General features: G+C 37.8%; 1 protein-coding gene and 1 non-coding gene across 2 annotated transcripts in view; one reads left to right on the forward strand and one right to left on the reverse strand.

Annotated features, from left to right (window-relative positions):
* LOC5566334 (titin) overlaps positions 1-23,610 on the forward strand; it is a 33,616-nt gene extending 10,006 nt beyond the window's left edge. Inside the window, exons 2-3 of the mRNA XM_021841052.1 lie at positions 2,552-4,294; positions 20,608-23,610. Of these exons, the coding sequence (XP_021696744.1) occupies positions 2,552-4,294; positions 20,608-22,634 (3,770 nt within the window). The 3' untranslated portion in view covers positions 22,635-23,610. The remainder of the gene's footprint in view (positions 1-2,551; positions 4,295-20,607) is intronic.
* Positions 23,611-23,777: 167 nt separating this feature from the next.
* Positions 23,778-23,849, reverse strand: Trnae-uuc. Its single transcript has one exon. It is a non-coding gene; the product is annotated as a tRNA-Glu (tRNA).
* Positions 23,850-24,895: the final 1,046 nt, after the last annotated feature.

Here is a 24,895-nt window from a genome sequence, read left to right on the forward strand (position 1 = left end):
GATTTGTTCTAAGTGTTACGTCTGTTTCTCTGTGGTAATAGTTTCTAAAATATTGAAATATTTAAGTTTTTGAGAAAAACTAAATAGAGAAATGATATTTCTGATTTTATCTTCCAAAACCGAGTCCTAAACTCGTAAAATATCCTAAAATCTTAAAAATCTTTTTAATCTAAAAAATCTGTGATCTGTGATCAGCACAGGAAAAAATCTGTGTGATTACAGATAAATCTGTGTATGTGGCATCACTGTTCGTGTCTCCAGTTTAAGAGAGGATAGGTGCTCTCTCCGCTCCGTATATCTTTTCATTTTCGGTTTATCTCAATCGTTTACGATTCGTCGAGATTGCGCTCACCATAGTAGCGTTCGGCAGTCATTGAATATTCGGTGGCAGCAGATACTTAGCAGATATTTTATCGGTAGCGTTCGGGTGAGTGAGTGAATTTTCCCATGCTTGTTTACCGTATCTTGCTAAAGCTCTTCCAATAGGCCAGGAGAAGTGGATGAACTTGTCATTCATTTTTCTGTCAATTCTCATACAAAATCTACTTTTTCTCTGACATAAATTCACTCTGGGTGAACCACTTCCCCTGGCCTATTTGTAATAGCTCTAACATTCCTCGTTTAGCTAGTACAGTCAATGTTTAACTTGTGACTTCTATGGACTGCGAGTTAAACCATTAATATTTTGACTCTTAAATTTTGCAAATACTTTGATTTTAAGTACTTTGAAGCAAGGCTTACCAGAAGAAAATTTCAGATAGTAGAACGTTTTGCTTTATTGCTTTTAAAAACAAGAGGACATTTCAAAACTTTAACATACTAAATCAAAAATTGTGTTTATAAAAAATATTGAGAACGGCGTTGAAAAATACTGATAATTGAATAATTTGCTCAAAAAACAACATCAATCCATCAAAAACAAAAACAAAATAACATGTTTCTAAACCAAAAACTTGAATGGCAGAGTCGTCTGCAGCGAAAAGCAATAAATACAATAATAACCGAACGAACTTTATGCTTCTTCTTTATTTGGTACAAAACTTAAATTCAAGTCAACCTAATAAGCATAATTTTGTTTTGCTCTTAGAGGTGCTGACATTTTAGATCTCTGGTTTTTTGAACATATGAGTGATTTATTCCATTGATCACTCCTTGCTTTGTTTTTTTTTTGAAGAACTGTAGTTTTGGATAAGGATGTTGTTTTATGTTCATGCCTTTGGCTTGTGTTAGGGTATCAAGTTTCTTGCATATTCTGAATCTATGTTAAAAATTGAACTAGAATCTTCATACAAAAATTCAAGTTATACGATAAAAATTGAAGTAGAACTTGAAATTAGTATGGAAATCACTTTTGAATCACCCCTTGGCAAATTTTACTTCGGGACGAACTATCATTATGTAAATTGAAATTCAATTTTCAAGAGCACAAATGTAGAGAATCAGACAACCATCTTCTTCTTCTTCTTGGCATTACGTCCTCACTGGGACAGAGCATGCTTCTCAGCTTAGTGTTCTTGTGAGCACTTCCATACTTATTAACTGAGAGCTTTCTTTGCCAAAGTTGCCATTTTCGCATTCGTATATCGTGTGGCAGGTACGATGATACTCTCTATGTCCAGGGAAGTCAAAATAATTTCCTTACTTTCTCCAGATCCAGACCGACCGGGATTCGAACCCAGACACTTTCAGCATGACTTTGCTTTGTAGCCGCGGACTCTAACCACTCGACTAAGGAAGGCCCAATCAGGCAACCATCTGGGCTGAAAATTTAGCTTACTGGCCACTCGCTGGTGGTGATCAGTAAGTAAAATTTTCAGCACATATGGTTGTCTGGTTCTAGAGATTTGTGCTCTTGAAAATGCGAGGTTTGGCTTCAATGCATCTTCATCTAAACGTTGGGTTTCAAGTACAAAACCCTTCGTCCTTATTTAAAACTTATAAATAGCCGATTTAGTACCGTAAAACGGGGTAACTTTGATAGTTTTTTCGAAGAAAACTTCAATATTTATGCATGCTGTTTATACATTTATATTTTTAAAACAAGTACTGATATCATAGCTATTGATTGCAGTAGATAGATTGCCATAGGATTTATTTTGAATGGATATATAATTCTTCATATAATCGAAAGTCGGTTTTCCGTTTTGGGGTAACTTTGATAATGGAGTATAAATCGAACAAGATTGAATGAATTATGGAACATTTATAGGGCGTTGCATACCTCTAGGCGTTTAACGCTACATGGAAATTTCTGACTTAGATTACAAAAATGTTCCCAGTTTTTAAAAATGGTTTTCGCTAAAAGATTTGAGACCGAATTCATGTTCTACTATAACTAGGCTGTCATCCGCTATTTTTTTTCAATTTCGCCCAGATAGAGATTTATTTTCAATAATAACGGTCTGAGGAGCACTGTGACAGTTGAAATACAATTTTGCTGGTGACTGGTTTTCTCGTCCGTCTGAATACAGTCACGAATTGGGTTGCAGATGGCAGCATGATTGATTATATTGAACACCCAATGAGTGATTGCTTTTTCATTTCATTCCAGAGCCGCCTTCACCCCCGGGGAAGCCTATGCTGGTTCCTGGAACTCCGAACAATTCGGCACCGGATGTCGTGACGCTTCGATGGAAACGGCCCACCAGTGATGGCGGGTCGCCAATTCTCGGCTATATAATTGAACATCGGCGAACAGGATCGCCACACTGGGTTCGTGCCTCTGCTCAGCTGATCCAGGCCACTGAGCTGTCCTTGAGTGGACTCGAACCAGGGTGGCGTTACCAGTTCCGGGTAACGGCTCAAAATATCGTTGGACAATCGGATTGCAGTGAATTATCCGATCCGTTGACGGTGACCCTACAAAGGGCGGCCATTGCTCCACCACGGTTCGTTCAAGAACTGTACGATACAACTGCCATCGAAAATGAGAAAATTGAATTCCGAGTCTCGGTTGCCGGAAGTCCTGCGCCACAGATCGGCTGGTATAAGGATGGGTTCGAGATATTCAGTAGTCGGCGAACGAAGATCATTACCGAAGCGGACTTGAGCATACTTGTGATCCATCAGGCAGCGTTGACGGATGAAGGAGAGTTCAAATGCACTGCAACGAATCGCGCAGGTCACGCTGTAACCATATGTAGTCTATCTATCGACGCGTATCCTAAGATACGTCTTCCTAGACAGTACGAAGAAGGCTTGATTGTTGAAGCCGACGAAGTAATACGTCTTAAAGTAGGTGTAGCCGGTCAACCTACTCCAATAGTCGAGTGGAGCCACAACGGTGAACTCATAGAAAACGGTGGTCGCTACGAGATCGAAACCAACGACAAGAACTCGTCCCTTCGAATCGCCAACGCCCAAAGAAGTGATCGTGGCGAATATAACCTGCGGGCGTTCAACAAGCTAGGTGAAGACTACGCATACTTCTTGGTAACTGTCACAGCTAAGCCAGAACCTCCGAGCAAAGTTCAGATCAGCATCGGTCTTAGCAAAGCCATCACCCTCAGTTGGTCTGCCCCTGAAGACGACGGTGGCTGCAAGATCGGTAACTACATAGTAGAATACTATCGAGTCGGATGGGATGTCTGGCTCAAGGCAACCACCTGTCGACAACTCACCACTACCCTCAGTGGACTCTTCGAAGGTTCCCAATACCGATTCCGAGTGAAGGCAGAAAATCCGTACGGCCTGAGTGAACCTTCCGAAGAATCCGACACGCTCTTCATTCCGGATCCGAAGCGCGGAATCAACAGTGCCACGCAAATTCCGGAACCCGCACCCCCAGAAGACGAACCCACCCCGCAAGCCATCCCTCGTAAACGCCGAGACGTTTCTCACTCACCAACCAGGGAAGCCGAACATATCAAGAAGGTGAAAGCCTTCACCCCGGAAACTTACAGCCGGGACGAAATCGTCCGCGAAATGTCCTACGGAACTCGGGACGAAGACTTCTTCCAACCGAAGCAATCCACCGAAGCACCACCCAAACCACCAGCCGTCGTTATCACCGAACCAGCACCAACACCCAAGCAAGAACCCACCCCGCCTCCATCTCCAAAACCGCAACGACCCCAATCGTTCCCATCCCCACTGAAAGCGATGGAGAAATTCTCCAAGGAGGCCAGTCCACTCTTCAGTCGGCCGTCCCCATCCCCGTCGGACAATCAGCTGTCCCCGCAGCCGATCTCGCAGCCGACGTCCCCATCCGACGGTGCCAAGTCGCCGACCATGCACAACAGCAGCGAGTTCATGCTGGTCCTGTACAACGAACCGGAAGCGAAAAATAATACACGTAAGTAGGACGCGGAATTTGACGCGTCGCGATGTTACTCAGCTCACCGAACGGATTTGTTGCTTCGGTGACGTCGCCGTCGTGGTTTTGTCCCGAACTGTGACTGACTTCGTTCTTCGCCGTTGTCTGTCGGGGTAAAAATAGAATGCACGCTAATCACTGCTCCCGTTGTACATATACATACTTTCCCATGAATATTTCTGTTTATATTGCCGTCTCGCTCTGGTATTAAGCACTTATTTTGCGAGGGTGCAGTTTTCGTGAGTTTCCATCCCATCCTGACTAGCCCGGTAATGCTGTGATTTGTGAGCTAAGAGAAAATACATCTGTTCAATTGAAATTTGAATGTGCTTGAATTTTTTTTGTTTTTGGTGGAAGCTTCGTCCAATTTTACGCTAAATGAAAATCTGAGGGAATTCCTTAAATACTCTCCTTTTTTCATTATGTATTCACTTTTATTGAAGTATTTTAGCATTTCTATAGTCATTAACCTTCTTTAGTTTGAAGTACCGGTATAAATACACTGAAATTACGATTTACGAAGTTCTATTAGACGTAAATTAAATTCACGTAACTTTATTTTTACAAAATTCGTTAATTGAATTAGGAAGATTCTATGTGATTTTTTGTAGTCGAATGATAAGTTTCGCTAAAATAATGTGATTTATTTTAAACATTTGCGCTTTAGTTCAGTTGAGACGATTAGATTAAACTCTTAAATAGTAATACATACCTGCCCTAAACTTCAGAATACTTTATAATATACTCGCCAGGTATAAGCGTGATCTATAAAGCTTCGATATCTTTGTATACTCAAAGAATTTCAAAGCAAAAAAAAGATGTTCTTAGCTATCCAAGAATTTCCTTTAATATAGTTCTTCAGATCTTCATAATAAGTGACATAGTAACGAATATTTATGTACTACGTGCTCTTAGAAATGAAATGAAGTAATTCATTCAGCGATTCTCTATGAATTCACCACAAATTTGAAGCCAGCCAAGAATTTCCGGAAAGATTTGCCATTAGATCTACAAGGTCTTCCAGCATAATAACTAATAGTTTGATAAGCATTGCACGTATAGTGGACTCATATTATTAAGCTGATTGAGTTCAATTGTCATTGATGTGCCTTCTTGTTATGCAAATACATCAAGTTTGGTATGTCACAAATGCGGTTTCAGAATCATTTCGAAAGTGACCACTTCCCTGAGGGCACCAAATCTCCGAAATATGCCGGTAGGTGGCCAATGCTACCGGAAGTCATTGAAGCCAGAAGTCTTCTAATGAACTTATTTTTCGAAACGATGAAGTTTGATTTGGTGGAAGGTTTCAGAATTTCTATTCTTAAAGTGGCCACTACCCTCAGGGCATCAAATCCTTGTAATATGCCAGTGGGTAACCAATGTCACTATAAGTCATTCAAAAGTCAATAGAAGTTGAACTTGTTTTGCAAAATCATGAAGTTTGTGTCGAAAGAAAAGTTTTAGAACAATCCTAAGAGTGGTCACTCCCCTGGAGATGCCGTCCCCCTCTACCAGGGATCCATCCTTGGCCAACCACTTTTAGCTACACTCTTCCTCTAAGGGTAGCTTGAAAAAGTTCATTACTCGGTTTTCTAGTTTCTGAAAACGAGTCATTTGAAGCACACAAGTCTCGTCCCGGGATTTTGAGGGTTAAAAACCTCCAAAGATATTCCTCATAAAAAAGATCGAACTAACCGCAGTAATGTCCAAAGGAATATCTTGAAGTTATCTCAAGAAGAAAATTAGATAAACATTTGAAATTCTAAGCGTAATTCATTAAAAAACTTAATTTAGGAATAAATATCTGGAGACATCTCTGCAACATATATTGGAAGATAACTTATGAACTCATCAGGGTTGTTAACGTTAATCAACGATTAACGCCGTTTCGTTATTTCGTTAACGTTAGCCTGTAACGATTAACGAAGCATGCGTTGATTGCGTTGAAATGCGATTTAACGATAACGTTAACGCACAGCGTTGATTTAACGTCAACGACTTCGTTATTTCTAACGTTAACGATTTGGAGATTCTAATATTAAAAAACCGATAGATCAATAAAAAAGTTAATGTAGAAAAGCAGAAAATGATTCAGATTACATAATGATAACGAGTGAACAATTCATTACTAACATTAGTACAAGATAACTACGAATTGTGAGGACAGTTTCAACGGTTTCAACTTAGACGCTGACACATGCCATGTTCAGAAACGATTTTTAGAAGAAAACAAATGCATGATCTCAGTGCAGTTTTTATGGAATGATGACTGATTTTCTTTCAGTTGAATTTGGTGGGAAAATGATGTTTACAGTAAAGGTGCACAGTATCGGAAGTGGGAAAATCTGCTCTATTACCATTGCCACTTCCGATTGCAATGAAAACTCTCGTTAGGGTAGTATGACAACTTGTATTTGAAAATGAGAAATCGGGTCATTCTGGGGGCGGTCACTCGAAAACATCTTGGTTGCTGGAAGGGTAGAAAAAAAGCCATGTACTGGCTGGAGGCAAAGGAAGCCACTCTCTGGTAACGATTTCAGCTCATTGTTGTGGGTTGCTGGAACGGTGAGAGGTCATACGACGGTTACAATATTGCTAGGAAATCTTTGCAATTTGTAATAGTTCTTCCAAGCAATCAAAACTGACGGTCAAAGAGGCTGGCTGTTGAGTGTCAAATAATTACTCTGCACTGTGAACTTTCGATTTTTTTAATCAATTTTCCATGCATACGGGGTATCAGCATAGAAACGTGTAGTTTATTGATGTTTCGAAACATTCTCGGGGAACCTGTACGAAACATAATATCAACGCTTTGGTTAGCGGTGATCGTTGACGTTGATTCAACGCAAACGCGTTAACGTTGACGCTAACAACCATGAAAATTAACGCAACGGCGTTGACGTTGATCCAGAGCACAATCAACGTTAACGGCGTTTATCGTTGATTAACGTTAACAACCCTGGAACTCATGCACCGTATCTTTAATCCAGTCAATTCGATAGAATTCATTGAGCAGTTTCTGAAATAAATCCTTGAAGATTGCAAAAGATGCATGTTTAGACATATTCATATTTACAATGGTTTCAGTAAAACGTACCGCAGGCATTCGAAATATCGAAATATAATCATTATTCGCTATAAGAATGGAACTTATTTAACACCTGTAATACATATGGATCAAATAATTATTTGGAACGCCAAAATATCATCTCTCCGAACATTTTAGACAAATTGGATGTTCTACAAACTTTTCATAAATTTGAGTTCGAACTAAATACTAAAAACTTCGAAGTTGGTTGTAAAATAACAAAGTTATGCAGACTTCACTGAAGGTCATGTTAAATAAATTGAAAATTTATCTTCTAGTCACTTGCGCCACCTCTAAATTTCAATATTTTTGGCTCAAAGTTAGTGGTTTTCCTTTTTATATAATTTGAATTGAGAGAAGCATACGAATTTTTGTTTGATTTCCATCAAAAGGAACCCTTCCAAACGAATTTTCTAAATTCTAAATTTTTGTTGAGCATTTGATACCGAAATTCATCATTAACAATAAGTATCTATGAATTTCTTTTAGATCACTAAAAATTCCCACACATATTCACATGAGATTTTTTTCACGAATTCCACCAGAAATTCCTACAATTAATACAATTAATTACAATTAATTTTGGGAATTCGTCTAAAATTTCTTCTAAACATTTCTACATAAAATTTCTAAGGAATATGTACTTCGGAAATTCCTCTTAGAAATGCCGTTTTGTCTAAAATTCCGAACAGATTCATATTCCGAACACTTGCTTCTTGTATGGCGATTCAGTTGAAATATCTCGCTGAAATATGTCATCAAATTCCCAGAAAATGGCAGCCAATTGCTATTCAATTTAAACATATTCCAATTTATTTAATACCTCGAGAAAGGTGAAGCTTCTCTAGTTCGATGTTAATAAAACTAGCTCAGATAAATTTATTTGCGAAATTATTCATTTGAATACAGTTTATTCACACTGTTCGGAATTAGAATCAAGATGTTCGGAATATGAGACATAATGAAGATAGTGATCGGTATTTGAATCAAAGAGTTGTCCAAACCTTTACAAAAAAAAAACAGTACTAAACAAGTTTCAATCAACATTTTTATCGGCACACCTAACAGCTAACAGTCAGACCTTGCGAAGAAATTTTAATTTTCACAATCATCATCAAATTTATGCCTTTGAGAAGCATTTGAAGTCACTGTTGGCCTTAAGTGTTTGGAATATGAGCCACAACGGTGCACTAGATATTCTTTCAAAAATCCTTCAAGGATTCTTCCATGATTTTTTTCTTATATTGTTGGCAGAAATTTTGGGATCCAAGAATTAATATATTGAGAAATCTGCTTTGAATTTAGCAGTTGGTTTTTCGTTCCTAATATATCTTTGAAAGAGGGGGTAATCACAGAATTCATTTCTGAACAAATCAATTTTAGACACAATTCCTGCATGAAATCAAATTATATTACTTGAGGTACTTTTGGTTGGCTAATTGAATTGTTTTTTTCGAGGGAATGCTTGAAAGTTTCTGATTTTTTATAAGAAATTTCGGGGAGCTTTTCGAGATATTCTCAAGAGAACTCCAGGAGAGACTCTTAGAATAAGTTCATGGAAAAAACTCGGATGGAATCCTAAAGAACTGCTTGCAGAAATTTCTGCAATAATCGCACTAAGCTCTTTTTGTGTAGACGGAATCCCTGCCTAAGGCAATGATTCTTGGTTCCTTGTGACTATTATTATTATTGACTCTTTATTATGGGAAAATTCAACCCGAGACTGGTTTGTGTTCCTTAGGAGATTCCCAGTCAAATGCTTGAAATGTTCCTGGAATAAGTATTGTAGGAATCTCTTGATAATTTAACCTCTCTACCGGCAGCTTCATTTTTTACCGCAATAAAAATATCCAAGCCATGATAACTTTTTTGTTTCCCGATATTTTTGCACCATTTTTTCACAAATCTATGTCGATATATGTCATTGTCATTGGTGATCTGGTTTTAAAGATGTTTCGATGTTCCTTGGGGGACTGACATTCTCCATATAAAATATCTTTGGCGGCCATTTTGTTTTACGTCAAAAAAAATAATATGTGGGCTATACAAACCTAGGTGATGAGGAGCTACTCTGGAAAAATCATACAAATCGGTTAAGTATTCTTGGAGATATCTGAAAATTACAATATGATGTTTATTGAAGTTTTTAAGAACTATATTTGGTCAGCGTGGTACCAAACACATGAATGCTCATGATTAAAAGACAGCTGCACCAAATTGCTCCATTTTTCACAACATGCTCTCATTAGTTTATTATTCCGAAGAGTGAATATCCGAATAAGATAAAAATTCTGTAGGCTGAGATATTTACGTGAGTTATAGCTACGCATTGATCCCCCAAGGAATTTTGGAATACATCATGATCTAGTTGACCAATTTCGACACAGATTCTAAAACTGGAAGAATTTTTTGAAAACTTTCAAAATAATGGTGTAAAAACATCTAGGAACAAAAAGGTTATAGAGGTTTGAATAGTTTTATTGCGGTAAAAAACAATACTGCCGGTAGAGGGGTTAAGCAGTTACTTGTGAAATTTGTCATTAAAATATAGTAAAAAAAAATTAAGAAGCTTTTGTGAGACTCTTCGGAAGAGTTCCAGAAAAAGTTCTCAGAGGAATCCCTGATTAGTCTAAGGTTGTATTTCATCAAGGATTTCCAGAAAAAATTGTAGGGAAAAGTATTTTAGGAGGGATCCTTCATAAAGTTTATGGAGTTGTTCAATTGATCCCAAGATAGTTGAGGAGCAATTGTCCGACATATCCCCTAAAACCATTTCCCCGAATGCAATTTCCTCGAATAACATTTTTCCGAATGTACTATTTCCCCAAAAAAAAAAAATCGTTATGTAATTTACATACTGACAGCAATTCATGGCCCAGCTGCCAAAGGTGTTCAACGTACTAGCTGATGTAAGATTAAATTCAAATTTCCTAATTTTGCTATAAAATCCATATATTTGAAGTAACTGATATTCGAAATGATGTGCCACGTGCGTTAAACAAAAAAAAACTTTAAAATCGTTCTTGTGATAGCCTGACATGAAAGCACATGATAGACAGTTTTATTGGAAGCGGTATGTTTAGCATATAGATGTTTATTGTTATTTCTTAAATTTATGCTGATCCAACACTTATTAGCATTTAGCTGATCATATTTTAATATGAATTTACTCTTGTTGATAGGCTGTTCTTTCAAATTGTTTCGCAAAGATATATTATTCGGCTAACGTCCCTATGCGGTATGTCTATTAGGTCAAACGATTTTTTTCATTATACTTAACGTAACCTCAAGCAATGTAGCTACAGTTAGTCCATTGAGCTTTTGTACGTGAGGCTAGAGATATATTCTATCTGTTTTCCAGATAAATATCCTTTGATATCTTAAGTCATATTCAAAGAAAAAGCTTTATCAAGAGTAGATCCAAAGCATTAAAAATGTTGGATCAGAAGTATTGAACAAATTTTTCGTTCCTCGGAAATCGAAAGGCAAACTTTAAGAGGAATAGAGAAACAAAAAAGTAGATTGGAATACCTTGTACCATTCATTTCCACCCTAATTGCTCATCTTTGACAAATACGCATATTTCGACTACCACTTGCAGCCTTCTTCAGTGGATTCGAGTAACTGACAGAGGATTCGAATACATTTAAAAAAAATTAAGAGGAATCCCAGATGTAACTGAAGCTATTTCTGAACAACGTATTCTTCGAAGAATGCTTGGATATATTCGTTTTAAGATAACTTGGCAGATAGGGGCCCAGATAGCCGTAGCGATAATCGCGCAACTATTCAGCGAGTGCATGCTGAGGGTCATGAGTGCGAATCCCGTCGGTCGAGGTAAGAAAAGTAAAGGCAATTTTCCGGACTTCTCAGGGCATAGAGTACACGCTCAAAAAAACGTTCTGGGAACTACCTGGAAAACTGTGAACTACCATCATGTTCACATGGACGTTCTCGGAACTAAGCAACGCGTTCATATATACATGATCTAGCTCACGATGTGTTTTTGATTGTTGACGAGTTCACGACTGCTTTATTTTCTGTGTAACTTCGGATCTGCCACACGATATACATATTCAAAAAAAGATCAATTGGCAAAAAAAGTTCTCAGTTTATAAGAACACTAAGCTGAAAAGCAGGCTCTGTCCCATTGAGATGTAACGTCAATAAGAAGAAGAAGAATAACTTGGCCGATCCTTAGTATTAACTTTGGTATAAAATTAACTGTCTACTTTTGGCTACGCAGTTACCCTATGGCAATGGTGCAGCAATTTTGATTTTAATATACTTCTTCTCTGTTCGGATCTGCCACTGGACAATGAAGAATCGTATTTGATAAAGTTTTTATTTTATTTCCTCAGAAACATAAAGGTCCCGCTATTTAGACCATTCACTGGGAATTACGGTGAAGATGAATCGAAGCCAAATTTCAAATTTTCAAGAGCACAAATCTGGAGTACCGAACACCCGTTTGAGCTGAAAACTTAATCAATTGGTCACTAGACTGATGCAAATTTTGAAGTTTTTGCACCCCTATGCTTAAACGGTGCCAATTATGATGAAAATCATTCTCCCAAAGTTTGAAGTGGTTTGGATGAAGTTTTGCTGTGCACACGCCATACTTGAAGTTCATATGGAAATTCTTTAAAAAAGGCAAACCATATGTGTTCAGTCGTCTGACTGCTCTTCATAATAATCTATAAAAATTGTGAACAAACCCTTCTCATGTGAAAACTTCCCAGCTACAACTTTGACGAATACCACATTTTAATGAGACGTAAGGATAATTTGTTATTATTAATAACAAAGTCTAAATCATACAAAAACGGTCATTCAATTACTTTCAGAGCAATACTACTTTTTTGCTATTGAACATAGTAGCCTGGATTACTTTGATCTATTCTTCCCGCCAGGAGCTCCACTGTTGTCTGCCGAATAGTTAGTTAAGCTAGCTTGTAAATTTTTCACTCTTGCGTGTTACTCTGAAATAGTGTTGCCATTTGTTTGGAAGACGGTACACTATTTCATTTGAAAAAAAAAACTTTGGGAGGATGCTATTTATCAAAACTCGTTTAAGCATAGGGGAGCCAACATTTCAATTGACATCACTCTATTCGCCACCGCCAGCCCAATCGATTAAGTTTTCAGCTTGAAGGGATGTTTGGTTCTCCAGGTTCTTGGAGTTTGGCTTCAATTCAATTCAATTCAATTCCCAGAAAAACTTTGCGGAAAACTTGGGTAGGATTTTTGCAAAATTTTGGGCAAGATGGCCACAGAATCCTAACCATAACCAAATCCGGGACATTATCATAGATATAGATTTTCACACAATATTCAAATAGTTTCTTACAGAATTATTAACACAAAGATTTGTTCAGGTTCTAGAACAGGTCCTTCAAATGATTCTTAGTGTGGTTCACAACCCTCCAACGCCCAAAAGTGAATTGTTATAGATAAAAAATTAATTTCAATGGGAGGTGAAATGGTATGCTAAATCTTGTTTTATGATGAACCGGTTCAATTTACCGGTTCACTTCCGGACCGGTAAAATTAATAATTTTTATTTCAGAAGATATCCGCTGAAATTTGCTGCTATTAATGGTAGCAATTTAATCGTTAACTGAAATGTGTAATTTTTTTACACCGTTTCATTCTAGCGATTCACTTTTAAACCGGTTCAATAATTCATTTTTATTTCAGAAAATATTCCGTGAATTTAACTGTTAACATTTTAGAGTAAATTAATCGTACAACAGTAATGTGTAACTTATTGCACCGGTTCATTTTACCGATTCATTTTTGAACCGGTAAAATATTTTAGAAGATAACCAGAAAAATTGCTGTTTTATATTCAAGTTAATCGAAATGTGTTATATTTTGAACCGGTTAATTTAATCGATTCACTTTAAAGCCAGAATAGAAAGAAACTTATGCAGTTAGTGATTCTTCAGTTGGACGTATTTGTATAATAACGAGAATCAACGTGTTATGATCTTGTTATTTGATAAGCCGGTTTATTAAACAAATCTATTTATTCAAAATATAATTTCGATGTTAGGTGAAATATATTGCTAAGTCTTGTTTTTGATATTCCGCTTTGGTTTACCGGTGCACTTTCAAATCGGTAAAATCAATAATTTTTATTACAGAGGATAATGAAATTTGTAGCTTTTTTAACCGATTCATTCCACAGATGCACTTGTGAATCGGTAAAATTATTAATTTTCATTTTAAAAAATTACCCGTGAAGTTTACTGTTATCAATTGATAAAAGATTATTCGTACAACTGAGATGTGTTGTTTTAAACCGGTTCATTATATTGATTCACTTATGAGCTGGCATATAAGAAAACTTATGGAGTTAGTAAATTTTCAGTTAGACGTATTTTTTATAATGATGAAAATCTAAGTGTAATGTTAAATCTTGTTATAAGATTAACTGTTTCATTATTCATACAGATTTACTCAAAATTTATTTTTGAATCGGTAAAATTTGTTTTTTTTTTCTCAGAAGATAACCCGTTAACTTTTCTGTTATCAATAGATAGCAAATTACTCATACAACTGTAATTTTGTACTCTTTATATCGGTTCACCGCTTTTGATCCTATACATTTTTCATTTTTATTTTTTAAGATAGTCAATAAAATTTGATGTATTAATGTAATGGAATTTTAATCATACAACTGAAATGTGTTACTCTTGGAACCGGGTAAATTTACCGATTTACTTTTGCACCGCTAAAATATTGTTTTTCTTTCAGAAGATAAGCGGTAAAGTTTGCTGTTATAATTTAAAAGTAGTGTAGTCGTGCAACTGTAATTTGTAACTTTTTGAACCGGCTCATTGTACGAATTCACTTTTGAGTCAATAAAATAACAGTATCGGCATGTATGGGAAGTTGTGCAGTCTGTGATTCTACTTCGGTTGAACGTATTTTTATACCGTTTTACCCAAGTAACCAGTAAGCACGATAATGCGGCACGGTAACAGCATTATATGCGCATATAGGGTAATCATTTGATGCATGTCAGTTTTATATACGCATATAATGCTATTATAATGCCAGAAAAGGCAAAATAGCGTGCCATTATAGTGCCAAGATATAACCGTGCTTCTCTGCACCACTAATGCTGATATAAGACCACGTGAGAAACGTCAGTTGTTTTCGCCAGGTTTTTAGGGCGAATATTTTGTGCTTTCGCGTACGCAGCCAGAGAGCTTTCGCGTATGCGGCCAAGCAACTGGTACACGAGGTAAATATATTAATGAATGAAAACGGAAACCTCTAATAGTATGCAAACAATGTAATGAAATGATACAGATAGTACTTCTCCGTATCAGACATATTCGTTTTGGTAGTTTTCATCCTTTTGAGGACTTGCAATTGCCACATTTTGATCCTCGTTTTATGATGATAAAATTCCTCATTTAACGTCTCGAACCTGCGACACCCGTATTGTTGAGTTGTTGTCCTGCTCCTTTGCTCCTACGGCCACATAAGATGAATAGTATTGGAAAGAAAAGTGACCCATTTAAACCATCACTTTTCCCCGTCATAAAACCTGCAATTGTATTAGTGAGAAGATTTATGTTTGACTCCCTCTTACCACTATATGCAAACACAAAGCACGTGGTATATCTGTCAAAACACTGGAAGGCATTTAAACATGCCTTGTATTCGAATATTAAGCCAATATAGTGCTTATTTAATGCCTGTATGCATCAGGCTTAGAAGCATTAATGATGCTGTAATAGGGTTTCTATGCAGCGGAAGTACTGTTATAAGGTGTGTAAGCATTTGTGGTGCTATTATAATGCAAGTACGCATCTATGATGCTGATTAAGGGCTTATTATTAGTGCTTATGGTTACTTGGGATACTCTCGTATTGTTTTTTTTTTCTGTTTGCTAATAGGATTTTGTTTGTACGACTGAAATGCATACTGATATGCGTACTAAAATGCGTTACTGATTTGCTTATGAGACGGTTTAAACAGTTAAGCCATCATATAATCAAACAAATTATGTTTATGATTCTACAGTCAAATCACAATATTGAACAGGCCATCGAGCTAGGGAGATATCGAATTATAGTTACAGTTATAGACTACAAAATCTGAGCAACTGCGGTTGAAGGGACCATCGAGGTAGCCATGAGAATTTACTTCTAGTATTGTTCTTTATTTCGATATCGAGCTGCGTAATAAAGAGTTAGGGAAAGTAAATTGTATTGCGATTGGAGATATAATTATGAGATTAAAAGATTTTATTCAGTTCAAGTGTAACGTTGATTATTGTCATATATTTGTTTAACAGATTGATTATTACTATGTTTGATGGGAGTTTAATTTACAACAGATATATGTAAATTATTGAACCGGTCCGTACATTGTCCGTGCATTGAAATTTTATTATTTGAATTTTCAATCAGTATATGTTCTTTTATCTCATATGGTTTTCCGAAAGTTGTATTGTAATATAATAAAGGAAGTTTGATAATTGTGTTTCAGGTAATCAATCAATCAATCAGGAAAATTGATTGATCTTTTACGTTTAATTGATGTTCTTTTGAATCGGTTCATTCAATTCCAATTCTCTATAAAGAGTTTTCCATGCTCTTCAGCTCAGTGTTATTTGAGCACTGTTACAATTATTATCTGTTCGTTTTCTTTGACAATTAACCATTTTTACATGTGTATATCGTATGGCATGCACGAAGATACTCTAAAATGTTCGATCGGACAGATAAATGAATTTACCAATATGGCCCCTTATCTACTATCATCAACAGTAAAGCATGGAATTTACTTTAACGAATACTCTAGATTGTTCAGTAGGGCTACAGTGACAATACTAATTTCATGCTGAAATAGTGAAAACATATATTAGAAAAGTTTGTAGCGTACTAGAACACTATTAATTATTTCATCGCTTTAATCGTTGTTCAGGATTTCCTGCGATAGGTACTCAATGGCTATCTAGATTAAACAATTAATTCCAGTATTGGTTCCATAAATTAATCAAGAAAACAAATGTTTTTGAAATACTTCGGGAATTGTAGATCATGTTTTAGGCTTATACGGATGTTCCGGATTATCCGGTGGAGTATTTGATGGCCACCCAAGCTTATAAATGGGTTTCAATATTGGTGCAACGTATACACTCCCGTGCAAAAGTTTGGGTTCACCCCCTCAAAAACATACAAAAGTGTTCTGTCCATATCTCCGTGATTACAAGTCCAATTCAAACTCTTTAAGCCGCATTCGAAAGGCAAAGAGTTATTCTTACTTTGTATGTATTTTTCCAAAAACATTTTTTTAGCTTTTTTGTACTAAATTTTCATTTAAAGTTGTAACATTTTCCAAAAAACACACTGAAAAATCATATCTAATTTCCTCAGAATTGGGTCGACCAAAATTTTAAAACCAAGTGTCATTAGAATCGTAATCTTTTATTCTTCGATGAGACACCACGAAATTTTGGCGGAAAAATCTGGAAAGTATTCAAAATCAATGAAACAGTCAGTCAAGTCATCGTGCAAAAGTTTGGATTCATCTGAGCCACACGCACATCATTTTTGTCAATATCTCTGCCATTTTTCAACCGATTTTAAAAGTTTTAAGCTTTTTTGAGCGCAAATAATGGTGCGTACATGATTGGTTTGAGTTTTCACAGATTTAAGTAAGTTCAGGTGAACCCAAACTTTTGCACGATACACCATACTGAGGGGTGAACCCAAACTTTTGCACAATGACTTGACTCATTGTTTCATTGATTTTGAATACTTTTCAGATTTTTCCGCAAAAATTTCATGAGTGCTCTTCAAAGAATATAAGATTGTGATTCTAAAGACACCTTGTTTTAAAATTTTGGTCGATCCAATGCTGAGGAAATTAGTAATGTTTTTTCAGTGTGTTTTTTGAAAAATGTCACAATTTTAAGTTCATATTTATTATATAAAGTTCAAACAATGTTTTTGGAAAAATACATACGAAGTAAGAATAACTATTTGCCTTTGGAATGCGGCTTAAAGAGTTTGAATTGGACGTGTAATCACAGAGATATGGACTGAACACTTTTGCATGTTTTTTAGGGGGTGAACCCAAACTTATGCACGGGAGTGTAAGTCATGAAAACAAATGGATTAGAAAAAATCACGACGCTCTAGAACAATATTGATGAATTGGCCATTTTACGGATGTTCCGGATCTTCCAGAAGGCCAAACTGTTGCCACGTAGGTCCAACATTAGACCATAATAGTATTTTGATCATTGCCTAACGAATCAAGATAAATACAGCTCATTTGAATTGAACTGCGAACCGCAGTATTTATTATTTCGATTAAAACAGTTTTGGAACTCTGGAATGCTCCCCGAAACAAGTTCTGACCACGGTAACCATTTCTGATTTTTCCCGACATTTTACTACTATTAATCATCGCTTCGCACAGTTACTTTCTGAATATTATTGCAACCCATTATCATACCAAATGGATAGACGAAAATTTTTCAGAGATGAAAAAATCGGAATATCAAGAACATACTGTGCCCAAAAGTTTAATACCTCAAATATATTCGAAGCACATCTGAAAACAATGCAAACCACGTCTGGTTTAAAATAAAATGTCGTTTTGATTTCCTGTTACCATTGAAAACAGAAAATGGACTTTTTCTGCTTGGAGTCGATTCCCGGTGGCCACTCCGGATTGAAGTGGACTACTTTAAGCAAAAATCAAACTAAATTAGTATAGCTTTCATTTGCAACTGATTTCATGAAAATCAAATGAGAATTGGATTTTTGACAAGCAAAACAAAACAGGTGTCACCTAGAGGTGACACTGGGCGTTGGGGGGGTTAAGGACAATTTTCACAGAATCCTGAGCATGATTCTCGCAAAATCTGAAATTTCACACTTAGAAGTTCCTGAGCAAGATTTTCTAATAACACTAGATGAGATTGTATAGACATCCAATAGACATTTCTGACAAGATTCTGAGAATGTTTTTTATTTTTTATAAAATGTCGGTAAACTTAGTCACAGGGTTCAGGGAAGAATTTTTATGAGAATCGTGGGCTTGATTTAGGGCACGATTCCCACAGAATCTTCGGCATGGTTATCAGAGAAGTAAATATCTGTTTTCAATGTTTTCAATAAAGTTTTTATCAATTTAATTTAATTTTACTAAAAAAATCAAAATTACTGCAATTAAAAAGTTTGGCCTGCCACACAATATGGTATCTGAGATGTGGCCCGTAATTCAATACAGTAGGGCCGGCCGTATCTAGCGGAATTCCTGGATGAGTTGAGTAATCTTCATAGTACATTTTCCCAACTTTCGTAAATACGGAAAAAGGAATAACTGATAGATGTTCTTTTAAGTAAGCTTTCCAAACGCACGGGGCTCGTGGACCTACAAATGAAATTTGAAGATAAATCTCTGAATGAATCCTGTTTTATTATAGAAGACTCCGCTGATGATATATTGCAAAATTTCTAAAAAATTTACTCCAGATACTTTTGTTTTCATATATTACTAGCGGTAATCATTTGGGTATAAGAAAACATAACATTTACGGTCCAACAATATCCTTTATAAGTTTCCGAAGAAATCCCTTCAGCAATTCCTGTAGTTATTTTTCCATGAATGTTTAAAATACATGAAAGAGTGATAAGCATAATTCTATACTCGTAATAGTAATGACTCTAAATTGTTCTCAGAACTCTAATTGGCCAGAGCAGAGTCTATGATAAATTCACTTGGGCATTGTTACAAATTCTATTATAGTTCGTATACCCGAGCAGAAGAAAATAACTACCGAATACCAAACTTAGGTATTCTATACCAGATTCAGTCGAAGCTTGTTATACCGACATCGCAAGGGACCGTCGTATAGGGAATTGTCACTATAGAGAATAGTTATAACATCAAAATATTTTTCAAGGGACCGAAAAATGTCGCTATAGAGAGCTTTTGTCGCTATAAAAGTTGTCGTTATAACGAGCTTCGACTGTAATTCCCAATACTTACAACCTGAATGAGGTATGAATGAGCCCTGCATAAGAGGTAAAATACCTCAAATAATACCTTCTGCATATACCAACACCAAGTTGATAACATATTGTAATGCCTAAATAATACATGATGGATTTTCATATAAAAGTAAAATTTTTCAATAGTAGGTCAATACTTCTAGCAGTCCTCAATAGCTATCGAATACCAAAAAGAAGTATTTTTAATTGTTTTAAACATTTTTTTCAAATACTATTATAATTCCATAATGAGATATTGACAACTGAACAATACCTAATTATGGTATGATACCAAAATATGGTATGCATAAGTTATTGTGAGTTATTTTTCCCTCCTCGGGTATCGTAGACATTCGTAATGCTGCCGCCAAAAATAACTCGTTTCCCATCACTTTTTCCCATTTTCGCATTGTTATCCAGAAAAAAAATCCATTTCATCAAGTTCATCAGTTCGTCGAAACAGATGTTGATTTCGATTCCAATTCGTATGTATCTGCACGCGTGCCCAGGCCCACGTTTGTTGAGCGAATTAGATTTATGCCTCGACGTTAACGGCGTAATTGACACGAACAAACATAATAAACACACGCGAAAACGGAGAACACATTTCCACAGTCCGTGGAATTTTTCGCTCATCGGGTGCCAATCAGGTCTGCGTTTTCCAGCTTCGAACATTTTGTTTCGACAGTGACCTTGACGATCGTTTCGCATTCTGGGTCTCATTGGGGGATGTTTTGCCCTAGATCACACATGGCAGTGGTGTTTTACTCATCATACAATTCTATACTTTCTTCTTATAGCCTCCAGTAGTTGCAAACAGATACAGACCACCACAAACAAGCTTCCCATAAGATCAATGCTGTATTCCCATCTCTATCGGGAAAAATATTTAACTCGACGCCTTCTGCAATCTGCTTATAATCGTCCCGCAAACATGCGTCAGCCGGTTCGTTCCCTCTCGATCGCTTCCGGTAAGGTTCTGTGTCTCTCGATTGTCGTAGGGTGCCGTCCCTCTCTAATGTAGATAAAGGCATGTCACACTACTGTAGTCATCCATGCTCGTACTCCTTGTACAACTGCACTCCCTTGGGTGATTTCATCGCACCGCATCTAAAAATGAGAACTGTCTCTGATCTTTTACTAATACGAATTTTTTCTTCCGCTCGCAGGAAACTCAACCTTCGATTTTGAGCTGGAGGACCTGGCAGCTCCGCCACCCCCGCTATCTCTGTCGGCTCCGGAGCTAAACGTGGAACCACCACCAGCCCCGAGAATGCGCCCTGCAGTCAGTTCCACGGAGTTGCTCTACGAGCGGGCGATGGCACGATTCTACCAAGCAGTCGCCATGGAGGAAACTGAAAACCAACGCAAGGAAGCCGAACGGAGAAGAAGCATAAGCGTTGTCGAGACGCAGCATCAGCAGCAGCAGCAACAACTACAGCAGCAACCAGAAACAGCGGGAGTGGTGAGTCGGGTGTCGGATCGCAGGAGCAGCCTTCGACGGCGTCTGTCTGGGGATAAGGAAACGATCGTCAAGCAGTCTAGTTTCGAATCGCAACATTCCAGTACCGTGGATGATGTGATACCAGAGGAGAAGGACGAGGTAGATAAGGTAAAGGATTTGGGTGAAGAAGCGGGAGCAGTGGCTATGGATAAGGTGCCGGATTTGGACGAGGAGCTGTCAATATCTTCGTCAATGGATTCAATGCTGGAGGAGTTGAAGCGGAGGGAGTCGGCACGATCGAGTCGATCGAGGATAATGAGTGATGACGAAGAAATGGAGACGTATCATCCGGGACCGAGAGTAATGTCTCCGTACAGGAATCCTGATCCAAGCCAGGCCGTTCAAGTGTTAACGAAGCCATTACCGATGCCGGATCCGAACTTTGTTCCGAAGCCTATTTTGAAACGACCGTCAACAGAGATCTTGACTAAAGACGAGAAAGAGAAAAAGGTTGCTCCGAGTAAACCGGAGCGCAAGAGTTTGTCCAATATCTTTGACCGCAAGTCTCCGGCGAAAGAAGAGCGGAAGCCAAGTCCAATTCGAACTGCTCCTCAGGTGGAGAAGGAAAAGACACCCGAAGTAGAGGAGAAGAAACCGGAACCACCACAGTCTCCAGAGCCTTCAAGTGAGAAGCAAGCACCTACGGGTCAGGAGATCAACACAGCAATCAAATCGGAAGCTGCTCGTCAGAGACGATTGGAATCTAGGCAGAGCTCTATCGAAGAGTCTAGGGCAGTGGCTGATTTCTACAGCGAAATCGTCCAGCAAGTCGAAACTGCCAAGAAACCCCGTCAGTTGCCTTTGTACATGAACCCGGACGAGGCTCGTAAATTGAATGAACGAGGGCGTTCTCGGGAGACTTCGTATGAACGGTTAGTTGGGTCTCGCTCTGGATCAAGGTCTCCCATGCCTCCGGAAGAAACCCATCGGGCTCAAAAATCTCGGTCGCCTTCGCTGACTTCAGAGCAAACTATAACGAAAGGAAAACCTGCACGGGAGAGCCGTATTCTTCGGCAGCGATCGGCCTCGATCGACAACGACACCAGCCGACCATCGTCCGCGATGAAAGAGCATCCTCCAATGCCACAGACTCAACCGGAAACTGCATTTAACTCTAGCGGAGCTATCGAAGAACCAACGAGGCGCAGTCGACCATTGCGTGAGTCTACAGCGATCGCCAAGAAGCGAAATGTTTCTCAGACACGCTCCCGCAGCAGTTCAGGAGTTCGCGATGGAGTTGCAACTCCGGAAAAGACTCCAATGGACGTAGCTAGGCGTGCACGACTTCGTAGTGCTTCCAAGTCCCCTGCGGCACTACAGCGAACTCCCATAGCTGAGCCACTTCCAGAACCACCGAAGCCACCGCTAACTCCTTCAGTCGCTCCAACGCTTCCAGTCACTTCAACGCCTTCAGTTCCACCAACGCCTTCAACCCCTGTTGAACAACCGAAACCGCAAGAGCAACGATCCCGCTCACAGTCCCAGGCTCCTGAATCACCCCCTGCAGAAACCACTTACCAATCCACTGTATCCTACCTAACGGACGTGGCACTGTTTGCCCTCGCCTGTTGGTTATACCTCTTCAAGAACCCCAAGCTAGCGATCCCGATCATCGTACTGATCATGTACCGCCACATTAGGGATGCCCTCCGGCATCGGATGCCACCGTGGATGAAGCGAACCCTGAGCTAATCGAGCATAAGGCCATCTCAGCTGACAAGCAATCTGATGAAAGACATAATCTCAATAGCAGCAGAGAAAAAACTGAAGCAGAAGGATATTTTTAGCAGGTCTGAATAATCTGATTCTCTTGTTTGGATACTTTTACTATCTATCTATATTGTCTTATTCTAATGGGGCACGAAACGATATTTTCCTGCACTCGCACTTTGTTTACCGCAGAAGAAGAAGAATAATATTTATCGTTTTTTGAATCTCTTTTTATAAAAAAAATATTGGATTACAAAGAGACTTCTCATGAACGCGACCAAATATTTTGTGAGAGAACGATCAGCTGTCATGTTTGACAGTGGCGGTTCCTTATGCGGAACCGAACCAACCGATAAATTTTGATTAGCGTATAGAAAATTTTATAAACAAAAAAAAATCGAAAAATACTTGCACATTACCACATTGAATCGCACTCATCGTTCACGTTTTCAGAAATTCACGGCGCCATATTTGTTTACAATGTCATAACAATACAAGTGTCACACCCTGCCCGAAAGATAATCACCCATTTGTTCGATGTAATTTTACGTGTTAGTCCATTGATAAGCGAAACCTATTTTTAATCAACTTGTTTATGTTGAAGCTTTTCATTGTTAAATGTGTTGAAAATACAAAAAAAATCTACTCACAAGCACCGACCAAACTACGAAAATTCTTCAATGAATTTGCATTACACAAGCGCACACATACACACGAATTCGATTTTTTTACAATTTCATTTACCGAGCATCATGTATTTTTGGCGACATCCATTGAGACAAAATACCCCAAAAATAATCACCACACAATTACCATACCAATTGTACATTTCGGCACTGCAAGCCATGTGAGAGCCAAACAAGAAAAAAAAAATACATTGATAGCAAACTCGAAGCCAAAGAAAGCTAGTGAATTTGTTCTTAAAATAAACATTAAATACAACAACACCGATTTTGAACTGGTTAGTGTTATTTATTATGAAAGAAATTCGATCCCCTAACCTTTATTCATTGGTAGCAAGCAAGTCAATCATATTTTCTAATCTAAAGTCAGCTCACCGACAATGCTGTGGAAAGCAGTGTACCATCCAAATGATTACAAGCACTGAAAGGCAATGAAAAAAATTTCCCATACCGGGAATCGAACCCGGGCCTTCTGGGTGAAAGCCAGATATCCTAGCCACTAGACCATATGGGATACTTGTGAAGTGATCGACTAATAGCATCCGCATTGCATGGTTTCTCGTCATAACGTGCTACAAACGGCAACGCTAAAGCTGATAACATGCTTGAACACTGATTAATTTCAGGTGTATGATTTAGCAATTCATCAATCATAAAAATTACTTTTATCACCTCATCATTCCATATTCCAATCACTATTTATAGAATTATCTTCATCTTCCTCAGGCTTTCTGTTGAGCGAAGAGCTTGAAGGCAACGCAAAGAGCAAACAAAAAGCTTTTAGAGCACCTCTGCTATAAAGCAAACTGCACGAAGGACAAGCGTATGAATGGTGTAGTGCTCGCTAGCTTTAGCTGTTCGAGCTTCACGAATAATGAAGAGCTTTCGCAGTTTCTGTATTCAACTTCGATATATGTGTTGAGCGCATGGAAGACGATGAGCAATGATTTGAGCAATAAAATAAACATTTGAAGTATTCAGAAATCTGAATTTCAGATTTGACGATAATTAAAAGCCACTGGGTACGCTTTCACTTGCTTTAGATTCTACTCCGTATTTGACGCCTCCGAGTAGAATCTCAATACAAAGAATCAAAAAAAGCGGATTTGAGTATTGCACTTTTAATTACGCCCTTGTTCTAATTGCCCTAATTGCTCTAGATGTTTTGGGCACTGCAGTGTTAATAATCAGCTAAAACAAGTGTTGCTCATACGTCCAACGTTTCGATCTTTCAGATTCGTTTGGATAACTAATATACTAAAAATAATAATAATTAATATACTAAATTGCATTCCAAAGCAAGAGATTAAAAGAGTAAAGATTTTAAATCTAGGGCTAAATGTAAATGTTAGGAATTCAGATATGATTGGATAATGCCGTAATTTAGGGTCAAAATGGCCTCCAGGGCTTGGTCAGGTCGGTATCAAACAGCATTTCGATCCAAGAATTCTGAACAATTTTATTTTCACAATGTTTGCAGTTAGTTTTGCACAGAAATATTTCCATTTTTTTTAAGGTGTACGCAATGCTATTGGAAAATACAGTGCTAAACAGCTTGCT

The sequence above is a fragment of the Aedes aegypti genome, chromosome 2, assembly GCF_002204515.2.
Source record: "Aedes aegypti strain LVP_AGWG chromosome 2, AaegL5.0 Primary Assembly, whole genome shotgun sequence".
Lineage (NCBI taxonomy): Eukaryota > Metazoa > Arthropoda > Insecta > Diptera > Culicidae > Aedes > Aedes aegypti.